This window comes from Sander lucioperca, chromosome 21 (assembly GCF_008315115.2).
Source record: "Sander lucioperca isolate FBNREF2018 chromosome 21, SLUC_FBN_1.2, whole genome shotgun sequence".
NCBI classification, from domain to species: domain Eukaryota; kingdom Metazoa; phylum Chordata; class Actinopteri; order Perciformes; family Percidae; genus Sander; species Sander lucioperca.
Window position 1 is genome coordinate 24,967,376 of NC_050193.1, and position 20,514 is coordinate 24,987,889.

The 20,514-nt window shown below is 41.2% G+C and overlaps 1 protein-coding gene across 2 annotated transcripts in view; it reads left to right on the forward strand.

Moving 5' to 3' along the window:
* The first annotated feature begins 5,961 nt into the window (after positions 1-5,961).
* Positions 5,962-20,514, forward strand: part of asic2 (acid-sensing (proton-gated) ion channel 2) — a 412,784-nt gene continuing 398,231 nt past the window's right edge. The window contains exons 1-2 of one of the 2 annotated variants that reach the window (XM_031318779.2): positions 5,962-6,042; positions 8,829-9,449. In XM_031318779.2, coding sequence (XP_031174639.1) covers positions 8,874-9,449 — 576 coding nt within the window. In that variant the 5' untranslated portion in view covers positions 5,962-6,042; positions 8,829-8,873. Of the gene's footprint in view, positions 6,043-7,831; positions 8,104-8,828; positions 9,450-20,514 lie in introns of those variants that run through there. The other variant, XM_031318780.2, reaches the window with a different exon arrangement.

The following is a 20,514-nucleotide window of genomic DNA, read 5'->3' on the forward strand; positions in this document are numbered from 1 at the left end:
TAGCATTGATTTGCTAATCATGCCAAATGAGAGCAAGGTTTTTGTCCTTGCCCTCCATTTTCAGTTGTGTCTATTTCTCCGAGCTTGAGTGACGTAGATACACTGTGACCCAGCTTGTTTACCATGCATTAAGAGGTGTATCGGAGTTTTTTTTCTTTTTTTTCCCCCAAGCAGGGATTGCAGGGAGGTAGTCTCAGGGTCCCATGAGGATTCCTTGACCAAAAAAGTGTTTACCCAGCCCTGCCTGAGGAGATCCAGAGCATCAGGGTGGAGTTGCACCGTGACTAACAGGCTCTTAGGGAGGCTTTCCCGACAGGATCCACACTCCTTCACTACCCAGCCTCACTGTAAAAGATTCAGGTTAATCCTCTGCCTCTTTGTCATTTGGTGTATAACGCAGCTGCTTAAATTGCCTGGTTTATGTTGAAAAGAGAGAGAATGGGATGATGAAATAGGGTGCATTTTCAGTCATCCCAAAATGTTTGTTTGTGCTTAGTTGTTTGGCTGAAATAAGTACAGTTTACAATACAGTTTAAGTATTTGGACAGTGACACATTTTCTGCTGTTTTTGCTCTGTGATGCACATTAGAGCTCAAATACTGTACATTGACTTTGTGGTTAAAGTGCTGACTTTCAGTTCAAAGTAAATGGTGTTTACATCCATCGTATGGGCTGAACAGTGTTGGAATCATAGCCTTGTCATTGTGCCACTGCTTAAAAAACTGGGGAAAGTTTATAAAAAGGGGCAACTTGTCCATTGCTGTTACTTGATAACGATTTAAACACCCTTTAAGGGACTGTTCACCCAAATTTCTCACTCACCCCTAGTGGTATTTAGCCTTCCAGACAGATTTGGTTTTACATGTCCACATTTGAAGTCTCTTAACTTCATTTGTGGTGCTCAAAGCACTGGGAAATGACATAACGATTCAGCAGCAACATGTCTTTCCGAAAATCGGTATCCTGGTTAGTGTAGATAATCCACAACTCACTAAACAGTTTTCAGTGAAGCTGCTTTATCCTGCAGATAAATGAAAACAGTTGGCAGTGTGTTCAGTGGATTATCCAGAGATGTCGCTGTGGAATTTATTTAAATGTTTTGAGCAGCACAAACCTGCATTGTATTTAACAAACTATCTGCATCTAGATTTTTTTTGTTGTCATTTTGGGTAGACCAACCTTGATTTGTGGGTACTTACATCCGTATGGGGTGAGCAGAGCCAAAATTGTTACACAGTAATGATGTTAACTGAATGTCAGTACTGTAACTTCTTCCACTGATTCATTTGAAATCCAGTGACTTGGGGTACATGGAGCCAAAACAACAAGAATTGTGTCACTGTCTAATACTCAGGACACAACACAAGGGGTCCCAAGATAAATCGTAGGGCTCACTACAGTAGATCAGTGGCTCCTGGCCTTTTTGGCTTGTGACCCCTTTAAAAAGAAGCAAATATCTCCTTCTTTAGAGACCCAGCGGTAAAAGTATCCAGGAATTCACAACAGTTGATAACATTCTGATAAAAGAAACCTGCTTTTTTGGTAGCAGAAATTATTTTATTCTATTCTGTTAAACATCTTACAAAAGTAGTGTAGTGTTGGTAAAAACTGCAGTGAAGATAATTAAATTGATGATAAGGGCAACTGTTTATGTTACACAAAATAATATTTCTATTGTCTTTAATCTTTTTTTAATGAGAAATGCTAATACTGTCTCCTTTCCAGGCCTCTGAAAATCCATGAAATCTAACAATCAGAGACAGAAAAATCTTTAATTAAACCGCTCTCACTCGGGCCATTAGATGAGATAGATTTGATTCTATGAAACTATTGTAATTAAGTGTACTTAGTACAAGCACTAAGACAACCAAATGCAGTTGAGCATCTAACCACTATGGGGTAAATATGAATATGCTAAGATATATACATTACAGTATATACATTAGCTGTAATGAGGGGTTACAAGTAAACTATTCTAATAGGTGACCAAGCTAAAGAAAAAGTTGGGAACTACTGCAGTACATTAGTACATGCACATTGTATACAGTATGTTACTTTAGTCTTAATACCAACAGGGGGTAGCATTTAACACCCTTGTTGGCAGTTCAGGTCCTAGTGGACATCATTAGTCAAGTTCATGAGACAGTTAACATCATAGAGACAGTTAAGATACCTTATGATAAAACTCTTAATTGGAGGGAAACTTAATTTGACCAGAACAAGGCACTTTGAAACCGCCTATCTTTATGTGTGTGCAGACGGGGTTGCTCCTTCCTTTATCTGCACATCAACCAATTAAGACCTTCACAAAGGGGGAGGGGGTGGGGGCTCGGATACAGCAAGTGTGCAGCTATTGCTCACACTCTGGAATAATTCGCCCTTCAACTTTAATCGCCTCTCGCCAGAGGTAACAATCAACGGTGCCCAGTCTTGCCAACTCTGGTTCTTGCACATCCTAATTATCTCACTTGTAAGTGCTTATTATTTTTCATAATCCATTAAGATAGTCCAAAAGTGTAATTACTCCTTCAGTCTCTTCATGCATATAGTATAGGAAGTTCCTACTGTCTGACCCCATGATTTTAAAAGATAAAAAAAAAGATTCTTATCTGTGGTTTGCTCTGGTTTAGGTTCCCAATAGGAAAGAGAACTTCCTCACCTCTGATGTAAAGTACTGTTAACTCGCTGAGGTTTTGGATGAAAAGGCCTGAAATATTGAACATCCATCTTTTTTAACAAGTTCAACCCTTTAGTGTTGTGGTAGCTCATTCACATGGGAGAAAATTGCAATCTTTAGACTCAAACAGGCTTTTAGTTTGTTACGAAAGAAAAGCAACACAAAGGAGGCTTTCACATCACGGACCTGGCCTAGATCCGAGTACACTTGACCTCTAAGTCTAGTACGTTTGATTAGTGTAAACACTGTGTAGCCCGGGTCCACTTGAAGAGGTGGTCTTGTGTACAGTTCACATCAAGTGTCAAAACCAACTGTATCAAAACACGGAAGTGGACTGCAATTTAACGCAAGTAGCAGGCGGTGAGTAGAATTGCAAAGACATTTCTCAATTCCACCGATTACCTCCGAAATCTGCATATGTGAGCAGCACTCACCGATCTCATCCTCTGAACTGCACGGCCTTGGGTGATAAAGTAGGAAGGCAGGCGAGAGGGTTGTTCTTGATATTGTCTTCAAAATATGAACAATAGTAGGGATAATTCGAAAGTCGACTCCTTTGTATGGGCTTGGGATCTTGCGATTGGCGCGCTTTTCTACACCAACAACAAACATATGTCACGTAGATGAAATGTATTTGGGAACAGAACAACATAACTAATGTGAAAGCTGAGCAGCAGTGGGATGGAGAGGGGATAATCTAATATGAAAACACCCTAATAAACAAGAAGTTATTTACACTAATAACGGGTGTAGTGAAATATAACTATTGAGTTTTGGCAAATATACTGTTGGATAAAAATGTTTTCGAAATGGATCCAAAAGTGAAAGTTCATAAACTAGATGAAATATTGGTTGACAAAACAATCTCATCTCAGGGTCAATTAAGTTGCAGTTCTGGAGCTTTTGATCAAACCACATGATCTTAAATGACATCTCATCTCTGTTGGCATAAACATTGAGGTTCAGAGGGCATTTTTGACTTTGGAAACTTCAAGGTCCATTTAGTAGCTACTCTGGAACTTTTGATCATGTCAATTTTTTTATAGAAAAACATATTTCCAAGGCCAAGAATTAACTTTGAAGTTCAACTTTTAACCCAAAGTGGACAAGAAAGCCAGAGTGTTTACAAGAATTGGAAATCTGAATATCTACAATTTTGTGACAACTGCTGATAAAGAACATGTGATATGATTGAAACCTATGCACCCTAAAGTTAGAACATGGTAAAAAAAAAAATAGTGACGTGTTGTATAGTAATGTGTTGTTGCGCAGTAGTTTCCTTAAAGAATATCTATACTGTACATATAATATACTGTTTTTTTATCCACATACAGTGTACTACTTATATACAGATGGGTGACACATAAAAAGGAAAAACCCTAAAAAAAATGAGTTCAGAAACAAAGCCAACGCCACATTTGGTGAGTATTAAAATGATAATAATTTGCTTTGGCCTTCACAGTCACCAAATCTCAACCTAACTTAACACCTATGGGAGATCTTTGAGCAACATGTTTAGACATCATCATCAAAACCAGACTGATCAAAACACCAAACGAAGGAATACGTTTGCAAGAATGATATTCATACCTCGAGTAGTTCAACAGACTTGGAGTATCTAAGGCTCTTGTGGTCAATGGCGGGTTTACTAAGACACTCTTTTGGATTATTCTTTAATTTGTCATCTGCATGCATTTGCTTTGACACCACTCAACTGAATGACTTATCTACTGTCAATGTTAAGCCAAGTCAAGAAGGCAAATGTATGCCTTTACTCTGCGACAGAAAGAATAAACTCAAACTCATATTTCAGAGTGTTGCACTAAGTGTTTTAGCATTAATACCTTGCAAATTAAAATGAGAATATTATATGGTAAGGCTAACAAGGCTCCCCCCTATAATAATCCTGTGGATGGAAAACTGGCTGAATGGATAAAGGCAGATAAGATTGCTGAAGCACGAGGCCTTATTTTCAACCCTGGAGACGGTTTAATCCCTGTAAAACTACGCTCATTACCTCGGTGGAAAAAGGGGAGATTTGCGTAATTAAGTTGTTAAGAAACCAGCAAACCCTGCAGCTGTCTGAGACCACAGCAAATTTCATTTGGGAGAGAGACTGTGTTATCGACTGACAGAGTGGGTGTGTGTGTGTGTGTGCTTGTTTGAAAATGAGTGTGTGTTTGACAGAAGAATGAAAATAAAACAATCTACAGTAATTATTTACTTTTAATAAGGGTTTCTGTTTTGTAGCAGATTGCTGAACTTAGTCTGAAAGCACAATGTGATGAGCAGATGCCCCAAGATGCAAATTAGATATAGCCTCTTATATTGTGTATAAGAATACTGACAATACCTAATATAAATACAGATTCATCATAAACAGTAATTAAGTAACATTTCTATATTGTTAGTCCTGGACTTCCAAAACAAATTTGATGTAGTCGTGATATTCTTGGCTTATTGTGAAAATGTGACACGTTTGTTAGCCAAAACAAAAGTCCTGCCACAGATCTAACCACTTGTCATATCCGATGTTTTGTCATTAGAGAATGTTGGACAGATGATTAGGCTATATTGTAGTCAGTGTTTTTTCTTAATGATAAGATGAATACCTGACAGTATTCAAGGCATTTTCATTGTTCACGACATTCTGTTTAAAAAAGCGGAGGCAACAAACAAATAGAAAAGAAGTCCTATGTTTCATGTTTCACACTAATTAAAATTGTTACACTTTACACATTAACCAAACTATAACAATTGTTAAATAATCTCATTCAGTTTTATTGTGACGTTCATTTCTTTATTATTATAATCACTTCCGGCCGCCATCTTGCGTTTATTTGACCAGGTTTTTTTAACCTGCAGGTGGACAGTCTGTTGGACACAAAGCTAATACAAAATTGTCTATATATTCTTATATTATTATTATATTCTATAATGCCCGTTTAATAGTCCTTTCCAATGCATAATTAAAGGATACATTTATTCGGAAGACGATGAGAAGCAGGATTACAAAAAACTAGCTCGCGCAGGTAGGATACCAACCTGCAGCACAACCGTGAGCAAGTATATATATATATATATATATATTTTTTTTTTTTGGTCACACAAACAGTCAATGGTTTTCCCTCAGGATGGGAAGGCATGTCCCGCCCTACTCTGCCTTACTCTATGTCTGATTGGCTTACCTTGACATTCTACCAATCCTACTCCTCTCGCCTAACCTAACAAACCCAACCAAAGCAGGCAGCAAGTGGACTACTAGCCAATCAGAGGGAGAATAGAGCGGCTCATGTCGTCCCCATGCTTCTATCATGTTCGTGAATCGCGAGGCTGGCAATGGACCCGGCCCGAAATGCCAACAGGTGAGCTAACAATTTACAAAACAAACACTTATGCTAGCTAGAATGAACGTTATTTCGACGGGTGAGAAACAGATATTAATTTTTAACCCAGTAAAACACATAATAATTGTTAACGTTAAAATGCCGTTGTAAAACTCTAGCCCAAAAAAATAAAGATTTGTGAATAATGATTGACAATAACTATTTAGCCTACGTATTGCATTAATCACTTCTGTTAAATCTGCATTCAGTTAACATTTCATTATCATTAGCCATTTTACATGTTAAAAATGGATGGCAGTCCAAGCATGACTTTGCAGTCCTTAAACTTATGCTAGATAATGAAAGCTTTTATTTTAGACCTCTGAAGACATCATTTTCTTGGCCTGGCTAAAAAATGTCATCTAGGCTGCCCCTTACTTTTTAATCACATCATTAGTGACTGCCTGATAGTTTTCTAAAATGAGGTTCTCAGCTGACAGCATGTTAAGATTTGTAAATCGCGATGTGTTATGCTTGTTAACAAATATTATTGACTAATTGGCATGATTTCATGACATGTAACGTAAGTTTTTACAAAGGTTGGTTGTGAGTGACATTGCAAATGGTGCAGGTGTAATGTGTGCAGGTAGTGTCAACTAGTGTCGCTGACTATGATAATAATCTACATGACCTTTGTTTGAACACGTCAATATGATACAGCCACACATAATGATGTGTGTGCATGCTGACTTTGTTATATACAGGTCATACTGTTTGTGTAAAAAAAAATTGCTATTGACACAATTGTAATATTCAGATTCCAATTTCCCTCCTGTTTGCTGTTGGTATTTATTTTCCCTCGGCCACAACAATCCTTTAATTTAAATTTAAACTTTCTTTTTCTTTTTGTTATTCCTAAATACCAGTGTCAGTATCAGCTACAAAGTCCAGCATCATTCAGCTTTTCTCTCTGTAACCTGAAAGTGATGAGGTAAAAATTCAGATTTATTGTCAAAGATAATGTTGACCTGTCTAGTTCCATTCAGTCCAAATACACACTGAAGCAGTATCCTCTTCGGCCACCTTTTAACACTCACAGCCTTCTTTTACTTTCCTCATATCTGTTCACATACTGACCCTTGATTGATAAAAACACTGCTACTCACAAGGATAAAATGCCTGAGATTACAGATAGGCCTATAAGTGTACAGTTTCAGTGTTTCATTACATATGACAAACGCACTCTGTGTTTATTATTACCTTTATTTATTATTTATTTGTATCTCTCCTGTGAACGTGACTAACGAGCCTGACGTTATGTGTCTGAATTCCTTTCCTCTGTGACATTGCTGTGCAGCCTGTGACCACACTTCTTTGCTCGCTCTTTTTTTAGTTTTCCTGTCTTATTTTTGTCCTCATCCCTCCCTTCAACCTCCTTTTACTCCTCCTTCTCTGCTTCTGCTTCACTTCCCATGACATACACCCCTCCCCGACCAAGCATCCACCACTGTTTTCCCCTCTATCTGTCTCTTCGACAGCCTCACGTTTTGCATCCATCCATCACTCTGTTTGTGGTGACAGACGAGATGTGGAAATGTGAAAGACTGAGAGACAAATGAGAGAGGGATGGTGTTGGTGTTGGAGGAGGAAGGAAACATATTCAATAAGAGACTTTGCTTTGGAGAGAGCAAAGGAGGAGAGCGCTGTCTTTCCTCCTCTCTTTCTCCCCCCCCCTCCCTCTCTCTCTCTCTCTCTCCCCTCTCTCTCTCTCCTCTCTGAGCGAGCATGTGTGTTGGTGTGTGTGCCTCCCGTCTCTCCCGGCTCCGCTGTTGTTCGCTGCTGCCACAGATGAGCTGGGAAGAGAAGGGAAAGCGGATGTATCTGGCCAGAGGAAAACGGGAGGAGTTTGGATCGGCATGCAAGAATAACCAGCAGCTCTGATCAACGGCTCTCCCTTTTTCTCCCTCTCTCCCCTTTCTTTCTCTCTCTCTCTCTCTCTCTCTCACTCTCTCTTTCACACACACGCACAAACACGTGCACTCTCAGACTTACACACACTCGTGCCGGCTGGATGTCTTCTCTCTAGGCTGAACGAGAGAGGTGCTTAGGCTTATCATTAGTTGAGCACATGGGAGATCCTTAGGTGTGTGTGTGTGTGTGTGTCAGTCAATTTGCGAGCACACTGATGCATGAGAGTGTGTGTGTGTGTCCGTGTGTGTTTTTTTTTAATGAAGATGAGTTGGGACGTTAAATACACAGAGGCAGCTTTGATTGGCTTGCGGGTTAAGTGACTCTCACCCATAGACAGTAAGCTCTCACCTCTCACTCGGGGTGTCACAGAGGACAGAGTACTTCTGGGAATTTTGTCAATAAAATTGAGTAGTCGCAGAGGGCGACAGATGATGGAGGGGGTGGGGGGGCAGTTTGGGATTTGGGATGAGTGTGTGTTGGGGGTGTAATAGGAGCCACAGGCAGACTGGCAGCCACAGTAACTCTCAGCTCAAGGGAGTGATCTCCTCTGTCTCTTACATGCCGTAGTAGTTATTTGGGGTGTGGAGATCTTTGCCTCCTAATGTGTACTTCCTCTTCATGTCAGTTGTTGCTTTGCTTTAAATTTGCTGTGTTTTCTGTGTTTATCAGTGTTCCTGCAGGGCTCTTATTTTTACCTGACTTTTTTCCTCTGTCTTTCACTCTTTGATGCCTCTATTTTTCTCCTCTTTCTTGTCTCTTTCTCTCTCTTGCGCCTCGTTGGCTTTAGTAATATGCTCACTATGATTATGGGCTGTGAATCTTTTACTGATGCCGTTCCCTCGCTGTCTGTGCAGGTGTGAGTGCACCGGGGGCTCCCTGGCTGAGGGGCTGGAGGGCTGATGATGGATCTGAAGGAGAGCTGTGGCAGTCAGGGGAGCCAAGAGAGCTCCAGCCTGCACCCCACCTCCTGGCAGGCCTTCGCTCACACCAGCACACTGCACGGCCTGCGCTTCATCTTTCCTTATGGTCAGCCCAGTGTGCGCCGCTTCCTCTGGGCTGCGGCTCTGCTGGCCTGCCTGGGACTGTTGGCCCTGGAGAGCGCCGAGCGCCTGGCCTATTTCCTCTCCTACCCTCATGTGACCAGCGTGGACGCCGTAGTGTCGAGCAGCCTGGTCTTCCCCGCTGTGACCATTTGTAACCTCAACGCTTACCGCTTCAGCCGCCTCACGCACAACGATCTGTACCACGCTGGAGAGCTGCTGGCCCTGTTGGATGTGCACCTGACAATCCCCCAGCCGCACCTAGCCGAGCCTGACGTGCTTGCTTTCCTGCAGGAAAAAGCCAACTTCACCGCCTACAGGCCCAAGGCGTTTAGCATGAAGGAGTTCATCGAGAGGGTCGGGCACGACCTCAAAGAGATGATGCTTTACTGCCGTTACCAAGGCCAGGAGTGCAGCCACAGTGACTTCAAAACCGTGAGTCCACTCCTGTCTTCTCTTAAATGTCAGCTCTGTTGGGGTTAGAGCCTTTCTTCAGCATCCCATGCCTCAGAGGGCTCTGCTTGTGATGTGTTCAGGTTGCGTGGTCTGAGTCTTGCAAGTTTTCAGAGATTTTTTTGTTTTGTTTCTGGCAGCAGAGTGACTTGATGTATGCTGATTGCTGCTCTTTCCCTCCCACGCTGCTATGCTGGGTTTTCTCCTGCTGGTGTTTTCTCCTTGGGACTCTTGTGTTTGGCTGCACAGGTTGGCTCTCAAGCTTTGTTCTGCAAATGTATTCGCTGCTGTTGCCTTGTTGTTGTCCTCAGCCTTCACATAATAGCATTGTGCTTACTGGCATATACAGTTCTGCAACAGGTCTTCAGTGTTTCAGTCTCTAAACGAAAACAATTGTTTTGTCTCGGGCCATAGTGAATAGTAAATGCCCCCAAATCCCTTTCTTTATTTCTCCAGCCAAGGAGTTTTATTAATTTTTTAAAACAAATCGGAGCATTCAAAGGGTGTTTGTGTACCAAATGTACCATTATTTGGATGGTTGCTGGTGTTAATTTCTCCCTCTAATTTGGCTTGCTATTGAGAGTAGCAGCCTGTTTCGTTTGTTCTTTGTTAATACTGTGCTTGCAAAACCTGATGACATACACCAGAGCTAGGTGGTGTTGTGTTGGTGAAATGCAGTGCATTTTGTTAGACTGATTGAAGGCCTATATTTTTTAGCAAATACTTTTTGGCAGATAAAAGAAAGCAAAGTTTTTTTTTTTTTTTTTTTTTTTAAAAACAACAGTATTCTGAACACCCACTTGTTGCATACTTAGACTCCTTCAGACTGATTTTTAACTAAGTCCTTCAGTCAGTAAGTGGAAGGAATGGTGAAGCTTTAATAGCACAATCCAGTTTCTCTGTTGAGAAAACTGACCTTGCCTGTTATTTCTTCAATGACAAATGTTGATGTTTAAAGACATTTTAGATCTTGGGAAAGTCTTGTGAAGGATTTTTGTTGCTGGCACCATTTGGAAAGTTTTTTTTTTTTTTTTTTTTTTTATAGTTTTATTCTGCTGTTTTAAGACTGTTGGCAGACTCTTGAGTTGTATAATCCATCACACTGAACACCAAGTTTGCATTAGGTTTGTTGGTGTGCATTATTGCCTGCTAGTGCAGATTGATTTTGAAAAGACTGCACTGCATTCCCTCATCATAATAATAATAATAATAATAATAATGTAACTATGACGAGCAGTGAGGTTTGATGGCATTTAATTCAATCCAGATCTTGTCAAACCCCTTTTTGAATTTAAATCTGTTTAGTTTTAACATTTACAAGTAACAAAAGTTATAAATAACTAAAACCTGAAGTTGAGATCACCTTTTGTTGGCTGAGAAGACAGAAACCCTGCACTTTTTTAGTGAAAACCTAGGTACATATAGCCTAGTTCAAATTCAGAGCAGCATTGACACATTAGATTAACAGTTATTGTGTACTAGGGGTGGAATGGTACACTGAAGTCACGGTTCGGTTCATACCTCGGTTCAGACATCACGGTTCGGTTCGGTACAATAGAGGGAAAAGCATAACAAAAATGCAGAATGCAATTGTTTTTATTGTGCATGTCTCAGGCTAGTGTTATCCAGTCTCTCCGCTGAGCTAGCAACAGCCTGAAGGGTATAAAGTAAGATAAGTAAACAGTAAACAATAAGTAGGCTACCCCACATCATCTCCAGACTCCATCTGGAACTTGTAAACAAAATAAGACAATCAGCTAGTAGTGTGATATGGGAGACAAGTGCTGCTCTCATATGTGAATGCACAGAGCAGTGGTGTTAAAAGGGCAGCTTCGGTTACACAGAGCAGTTGGCGAATTGTGGCGTTAGCTTCACACGCTAACAGCGGAGCTAGCAGCAAACAGCGGAGCTAGCAGCAAACAGCGAAGCTAACGGCGGAGCTAACAGCTAACGGCGGAGCTAACAGCGGAGCAAACAGCGAAGCAAATGGGCCTGGAAGCCATTGGTGGTCGAGGCAAGAAGGGATACAGCTACAGCACATCCGTGTTTGGTTGTATATGGAAGGGACTAGTTTGCTTCGTGTGGACCAGAGTGATAGAGAAAGACATGGCTCTGGTCTGGACTCACTGGACCGACTTGACGTGTAGGCGGAGCTCGGGAGCTTCAGAGCTAAGGCGGGGCTACAGATTAGGTGTCCCTAACAAACGCGTATGTAACAGTAGTTCCACATTACATTAATTCATTTGCACGGGTGTTTTATTTATTTTTATACCGTGTATTCTCCGTGTAAATTCATGTACCGAACCGAGACGCCCGTACCGTTTCGGTTCAATACGAATACATGTACTGTTCCACCCCTATTGTGTACTAAAGGCTGATTTATGGTTGTACCTAGGCTCTACGCAGAGCCTACGCCGTAGCCTACTTAAGTGGCTTATACCATGAGGATTTATACTTGTGCGCTGGAGTGTCTGCTTCGTTCTACCGTATCTCTTTAAAGCAGCCATATTATGCTCATTTTCAGGTTCATAATTGTATTTTAAGGTTGTACCAGAATAGGTTTACATGGTTTAATTTTCAAAAAACACCATATTTGTGTTGTACTGCAGTGCTCTCTCTCACTGCTGCAGATCCTCTTTTCAGCTGGTCTCTGTTTTAGCTACAGAGTGAGACCTCTTTTCTTCTTCTTCTGTACTATCTTTGATTGCACTTCACATGCCCAGTAGCTCAGATGTAGATCATGTCAGCTAGCTAGCTCCATAGACAGTAAAAGAAAGGCTGTTTCTACAACTTTGGTCAGTTACAAGGCAGGATTAGCTGGGAGACTTCTAAATGAGGGCGCACATGGAAGTAGTTCTTTTGTAGATTATGGTGAACTTGTTTGTGTTGTAGCAGTGCTTTGCTATTGAGAACGAGGTAGCATGCTAGCGTTAGCATGCTAGCGTTAGCCATAGCGTTAGCATGCTAACGCTACGAGCTAATGGTTGCGGTTAGCCTGCTCGTTTCGGCTTGTGACGTCACAAGCCGTGCCGATTTTGAACAGCTCACCCAGAGACTGAAGGCAGGACACATTCAGAAACTGTATCTCACTCTAAACAGCATGGGTGGATTTTTATCAAAGTTTGTATGTGTGTGGAAACACCAGAGACACAACATAACACCCCAAATCCCAGAAAAAGTGATTTTTTTCATAATATGGGCACTTTAAGAGACTAGCAGAGTCAGTGTGTTTGTGTGTGCGTGGGGAGTGTGTGGTAGAGCGAGTGAGAAAGTGGCAGGGATTAGCTTTGGAGTGAGTACTGACTCCGGCGACGGAGATGGAGAAACAAAGGTTGCATCTCATATCCCTTAAATTGCCTCCTCCACTTGCCTCCCTTCCTATGGTTGTGAGGAAATCATGGGAGGAGAAAGGCAATGAGCAAATGTGTTTTAGAGAGATGACACGTCCTTTCCTCTGAAGCATCACATGAATTAATCAGGTGATTTAGTTTGTCTTTGCAGCGAACATAAAATACTGACTACTGTAGCTTCACTACCCATGGAAAAGCATGTGCATCACTGTGTCAGCGGCAGCTGCCCCTTACGGTACTTTTCTACACACGGGAGAGCCTCACTTCCCATAACAACCCCCCCCCGTCGGACTAACGTTGCGTCACATAACCATCTGTCTTAAAGGGGAAGGGTCGGCCGGTAACAATCATGGAAAAGGAGAACGGTGAAAGTTTACTTTTTTATCAAGCAGCAAAGAAGTTGTAGCATCAACATCGCAACGTTCTGCGATGTGACTATCAGGCATGCGCACATCGCGATGTAGACGATGAAACAAAATATCGTGCAGCCCTAAAACATGCACAACGCACACAGCCCTATGGAGCTGCCTCTGGGATGCGATGTGCTTTGATGAGGTCTTCATTTTCTTCATTAACAGAGCACATCCATATCATTATTGCACCTCAGCTGTGTGTAATCGAAGACATTAAAGCTTTACTGTTGGATTGCTATCTTCGTGTTTCATCCCAAACTCAATGCAGAGACGCTAATTGGAAAAACAACAACGGTGCAGCACAGGTTGGCCGTAGTGATTTTCTAGTCATGCCTTCAGACGGATGCTTCCCCTGGAGTTTTGATCCCTATTTCAGTGAGCTGCTGCCAAGCTACACATCTGCCAGAAGAACATTTTCATAATTTCATTCTGTTGAATCTTCAGGGAGTTGATGCAAAGCTAGCTCGGCTCTCTCACTGCCTTGCCGTGCAGCCCAACAAGTCTCTATTTGACTCCCCTTAGTAACCATCTTGCATGTTGTGTGACACGCCTTTGGCCTTTAATCTAGGTTCAGAGATAATCATGTTGACAGAGAGGCTACTAGAAGGCACTGTCATCCTCTTTGCCCTCTGCCTGTTGCCGCTGCTGAGCTCCTCCTGCTTTCTTCCTACTCCTCTCTGTCGATTCGCCCTGTCTCTTCTCTCTCTGTGTCTGCAGCGAGACACTTCATAACTCCGCCACCTTCTGAGTGAAAAAAAACAAGCAAAAAGGCCACCATGAATAGAAAAGCATGCATAAATGCACAGAGACAGATGCATCAGACAAACACATACACACCAAAATATACGCATACATAAATGAGTACACACACACACACACACACACACACACACACACACACACACACACACACACACACACACACACACACAGGGCTGGGATGGTTACCGCATTACCACAATACCGCGGTCACGTGACGCCTACCGCAGGTCTCACCGCAAAAGAACATTGGCCTGCACATGTGTGCACATTGATTCTAATGACATGGATTCATTGATTCTAATGACATGGATTGTGTCTGATGACATTGTGTCTTAAATGGTTTCAAGGTTTTCTAAACAAAACTTATCAAAAGATGGAGCAAATCGCGAGTTGGGGAGAGCAGTGTTCCATGACACATAATAACATTCCATTCGTGTTGACTATTAGGCCTATATGCGAGAGTATCTGTGTAATATCTTGTCTTGTTGACAAATGTCTTTGCCTTTCCAACGTAATACACGGTAGGAAAGGCAAAGACATTTCTCCGTTCTCAGCTGAGGTAGACACATTAACTAGCTTAACAAGCTGCAGTGTTTATCACTGCACATTAGCCTAGCAGCTAGCGGAGTTTCCTTCTGTTTATAGCTTTATCCCGATAAAACGGCACGGTTGAATTTCAGCCTGCATGCACGTTTGGTAGCCTAAAACAGAGTGGCTTATATTGGTAGAGAGAGCAACAAGTTAGCGAACTGCCGAGTCGTCCTCTCTGTCTGCTCAGCTGCTAGACGGGCTGCACTTGGCATTGTCGGCAAACTATTTTATTTATATTTTACTTTATTGACAAAAGAGCTTTAGGAACTGTCTGTGGTATGGATCAACGGAGAGGAGAGAAACCATTGTGGCCCTAAATGACAGCAAAACTCAGTAAAGACTCTCACACTGAGCTGAAATGGAAACACTGTGCTGCAATCTTTTTATACAGTCTGAGGCTGCAACATATGTTGTAAGGTTTAAGCCAATGTTTTTTCGGGGGTAACGCCATTCACTCTACCGGCAGTATTGACAATAGATAAAGCCGCTAGGGGTGTACGATTCAGAAAATGTCACGATTTGATTCCGATTTTTAGGCTCACGATTCGAGTCAATATCGATTTTCGATTCAAAAACGATTCTCCATTTAAAAAAAAAAAAACGTTAGCTGCTGTTGAGTATAGTGTTAACTAGCGTCACGTGCAGTGGTGTTTGTGTTGCCTGTATCGTCTTCAGAGCATCAGAGAGAAGTGCAGTCATATCAGTGGCACCAGATTTCGGTAGCCAGGGTTGGCAGGAAGAAGATTTTTACAAGTAAATGTTCCAATTAATGATCCAGGCAGCACATTCTCGTCTCCCTCCTTCATTTTACAGTCGAATGGTGGCTAGAACAGCTCCGGGTCAAACGTCAATATGGAATGAATTAATCTGCGTTATTTTTTTTAACGCGTTATTTTTTCTCAGATTAATTTATCGAAATGAACGCGTTATTTTGACAGCCCTAATAAATATATATATATATATATATATATCTTATACATTATATCTTATACATTCCTTAGTACATTCATGTGGATTTTTTATTTAGTTTATTCAGTATCTTTTATTGTCCATATTATTCATGTGGATTTGTTTATTTGTTATTTTAACATCCTGTTATGATGTATGTGTATGTTGTGTGTGTGATGTCTGTAAGCTACTGGGACCTTGAATTTCGCCTTGGGCATCAATAAAGTATCTATCTGTCTATCTTGTGATTGCAGTAGACATACAATTTATAAAAAAAAAAAAAAAAAAAAAAAATATTTATTGATTTTTGGAATTCTCTGAATCGATTTTGAATTGGTAGAGCTTGAATCGCGATTTGAATATGAATCGATTTTTTTTTTTTGCACACCCCTAAAAGCCACCGTGTCTTGAGAAGCTCGAGCTTGTTTTATTGTTCACTTTTAACTCAATTTACATCAACTTTGCTATCTCTTTTTCCTCTCTCTTTTCCTCACAGTGGCACTCATACGCTACTCTCCGTTACTGCTTGCTCTCCTTGTGCGATCACACGGGCACTGACGTCACTCACTTAAGGCACCCTGGCATTCTCGCTCTAACTTACGCTACTCTTGTAAGGGGGTTGCGGTTAACCGCCATACCGTGGGAATTTCTTTCTTTTCAACCGCGGTAAGAAAAAATCCATACCGTCCCAGCCCCACACACACACACACACACACACACACACACACACACACACACACACACACACACACACACACACAGGAACAACATTACCATGACACTCCAGGGATCCGAGTCAGCGTTTGACTGACATTGTGATGAATGACCGTAGGGAGGATTGTGGGACACAGGAGTCAGTGTGATGTGACTGATGGAACTGGAGCAGAGAGGGAAACGGCAGCATCGGGGTGTGCACATTTCCACCATTTTACACTCTGAAAGACTTCTCTGATGTACTGTACGGATATCATTTGAAATGTTTTCAATACCACTTAAATTTCAGAAATACAGGGTTTTACTTAACTTTTTTTAAATTTATTTATTTACATTTAACAGAAGAAGAATAAGCCAAACCTCATAAATTGTAAGCAGCCACACAAGAACTTAACCTAAATAAAATTGGCAAAATGATAATTTAAATCAGATAACTATCTGATTAAATATGCGAAAGAGTATGGATCTGATCAACCGTATAGTGCCAACCTTTGATAGTTGACAGTTTGCAATACTTTGTGTTTCAGAGACATTTGTTAGTATAAAATAAATATATCATGACATATCAATGTTGAAAAAATGTCTTTTTCTGGGTATTTCCCATAGTGTTTAATAGCAGATATGGGCCACTTCGCCTGGTGTGAAGACTACCTGCTAATATCACAGAAAATGAATACACTTAATTAAATGAAACATTAACCTTCAGGGAAAAAGCAAAGGCCAAATGTCATGTATCCCTATCGTTCAGATAGTCATCTATCTATCACCCACCTATCTATTAACTAAATTGATCATGAGATGAGATGTGTCAGAATCTGGGTGCCTTGTCATTCATCTAAATACTTTCCTGTGGTGAATGAATCCTATTGTGATTTAGATTTTATTCATATCACCCAGCCTTAAAGGACAAGTCCGGCGCAAAATGAACCTAGGGGTTAATAACACATGGGTACCGAGTCGACCGTTCTCTGGGATATGTTTTCATGCTAATCGAATGTGACCAGTTTTAGCGCAAACCGCTAATTAGCTTATAAAGCTAGTTGTCGGGGCACGCAAAAGTAAAAAGAAATTGCTATTTCTATACCACTAACAAGGCTCAAAATTGCACTACACTTCACGGTAGCACAATGAGGGTCCCTACATGTAAACCGAAGCGTTGAGAACTTTGTAAGTGTACAGACAGTTGAAAAAAGATAAAGACTGTTCTCAATGCTTCGGTTTACATGTAGGGACCCTCATTATGCTACCGTGGAAGTGTAGTGCAATATTGAGCCTTGTGCCCCAGGGGTATTTATTTTTATATAAAAATAAATACCCCTGGGGCACTACAGGCGAAGGAGGACCCTATCACCCTCTCAGCCTTAATGTGACACCTGATATTAGCAGCCAGACCCTGAGCTCTGTATCACAAAGACACTAATTAGCCACTTGTCTATTCCTCTGACCAGAGCCTTGTTGGAACAGCACCGCAAATACAGCAACAAAGTAATTAGCCATTACACACAATCTGTGGCCTTAGCACTCCACTGGCTGATTATTGCATGGCTTGAGTTTACTCGCTCTCGCCAGCAGAGCAGCACAAGGCTACTGCCGGTCGCCCATCAGGCAGGATTGTGTGCTTTCTAATCTGTCCTCCCCCTCCTCCTCCCCTGGCCACTACAGCTGCATTTTATCACTTACAGATTCATTTCTCAACATTTGAAAACCCAATGCGTCACATTAGGTTTTAGTAGATGTACTGTATTAATCACTAATGTGGCCTTACCATGGCATTTTCCATTCCCGGCAGACACAATGTCTGAGTCTCTTTAAAGGGCATGCAAAGCACCGCTGCCACCCACAAGCCTGCCTCTCTAAAACGCCCCGGAGAGGCAGCGGCAACCTGTGCTATTTAACCAGTTTGGAGGAAAAGCTGGAGTGCAGCCACAGATAGACAGCTCAGTGTGGATGGTGCTTATGTGGTAGACATTGCAGCTTTCTGCAGTGGTGGATTATGGTAGGCTGATGATAAAGTATGTGTTATGGTGAGGCTTAAAGGAGCAGTAATTTCCCCTCAAGGGTTTTTCTCACCCTCAAACAACTGATGCTGATTTTGTGCTGTACTGAAGATTATTGGCTTAGAGATTCATGAAATGATTAATGTGGTTGATGTGTTAAAACCAAGTAATGCAGTTTGTTTCCTGTCCAACAGAAAAAAGTCCTTCATCCATTTTCAGAGATTTAATCATGAAACGGTACACAAATGTCAAATGGTCTTGCACACTTGACTCTGACACTGAGTAGCAAAATAACAGTCTACACAATTAGGCATGGGCCGGTATAAGATTCTGACGGTATGATAACCTTCAGGAAAAATATCAAGGTTTCACGGTATGTATATTTCAGCTTTAAAATGTATAATTATTAATAATATTTTTAAATGTCTGGGTAAAAAACAAAAACTTTTTTCCATTGAACACAATGTATTTTATTTTTAAACACACTCCACACTGGCAGGGAGACGGATTACTAATCTGCACTTTCTGTCCTTGACCACTCATAAAAAACAGTTCATACCTTTTAGTGTTTTTGAAACCGTGACTTTTTCATACCTTGAAACCAAAACCGGCCCATGCCTATACAAAATGCAATGCAATCTTTTGCCTTGACATGAGCTGTCCATGAAGCGTAGAGACTAAACAGTAAAACTACGAGCCAGTGAATGCAGAGCTCCTCTTCCTCTTTGTCAAACTAAGACGGTATGAACTTAGCAGTCAACATGGTGGCTTTTGTGACAGATGTGCCTACGTTGTTGACTAAATTAGCTTGTTTCAGACTTTCTTCGATGCTAGTGCCAATTTATGCATTATATTAATATATATCGTTCGGTTCCCAAAAAGTACCGATATTCTTTGGTTTGCACAGTGGATTCCAAGCAACTTATTTATGTTTCACAACTAAATAGCTCTAGTAGGCTCAATGATATATTATGTCAGATAAGTTATCCTAGTTTTTATGGAGAGACAAGTCTTTATGGATTGGCATTTAGACAGAATTTCTTTATGCTCAGTAATGAACAAAAAACGGATAAAACAGCCGCTTGCTAACGTTAGCTTTCTGCTAGCAGACCAAACTGGAAATCAAGTCTTCAGTAGGTTACACAGCAAGTTGCCAGCAGCTACTGTTTTTAGAATGGCAAAGTTTGCTCTGCTGCGGAGAGCGTAATGGAGTGTAATCATTCTTATTATACATCCATGCGTGGAATGAGCAGTCAGAGCTAATGTTGGCAAAATGTCAGCAATTTCGCAATTTCACAATGTAAAATCCCGCCAGTAATACAGCGATGTGTACAGTATGCAAAGCTGTGAGATCTGTGTCAGTGACCGAGATGGGGAGAAGTCGGAACATGAAGTCATGGTTTGATGTTGGCTTGCATTCACGCCTGCAAGGAGAGAAAACTGGAAGAGAGGAGAAGTGGAGTATGGCCCATTACCTCAGCAGCCTGTCTGGAGACCAATTTCATCATGGCCACAAGAGGAGCAGGAGATGTGAGTGTGTGTGTGTGTTTGTTAATGATGTTATGTTTATATTTTCGTGTGTGTGTGTGGGTTTGCCTTGTAATGTGCTGTCACATGCAGTCAGTCTGTGTGTGTGTGTGTGTCTGTGTGTGTTAGAGCTGCTCGATGCATTAGCCATTAGTTGCTCTCAACAGATATTGAGTAATGGTTATACAATCAAAGGTCAGCTGGCTAGTTAACTTAAATTATATTGGTCTGTCTTGATGCTGCAGGGTACAAACTGCGAGCTGTTGGCATCAGTAGTAAGCTTAACATTGTGTCTTGCATGATAATGATAATTGTATGCTTTATTGATCTGCTTAGGAAATCCTATTTCTGTTTACCTACCTCTGCAGACAGTAAGATCAGCATCCTGGGCATAATGAGAATACAGTGACTTGCTCTAAGGCCGTTCCACTTGACGATTTGAAGTATGGTTACATTTCAGTAGGTTGCAGGTAGTAGTAGGTTTTTCTTTTTTTCTGTTGAAACTGTAATGGCTTTAACTGAGCACGTATTTTGAAACTGATTCTGCTGAATTACATGTGAAGACAATTCTGAGTGATAGGCTAAAGCAAATCATAGCAAATTGGTGTTTTGTTTGGGAATTCACAAAATGGTTTCAGTTTAGTCAGAAACTGCTGGCGTGGGTGCGTGCCCTTGAATTGGCATTACGTTTGTAGGCTCCTTGAAGCTGCAGAGTGTTAGAGGTTTTTGGCTTTGTCAGGTTCCT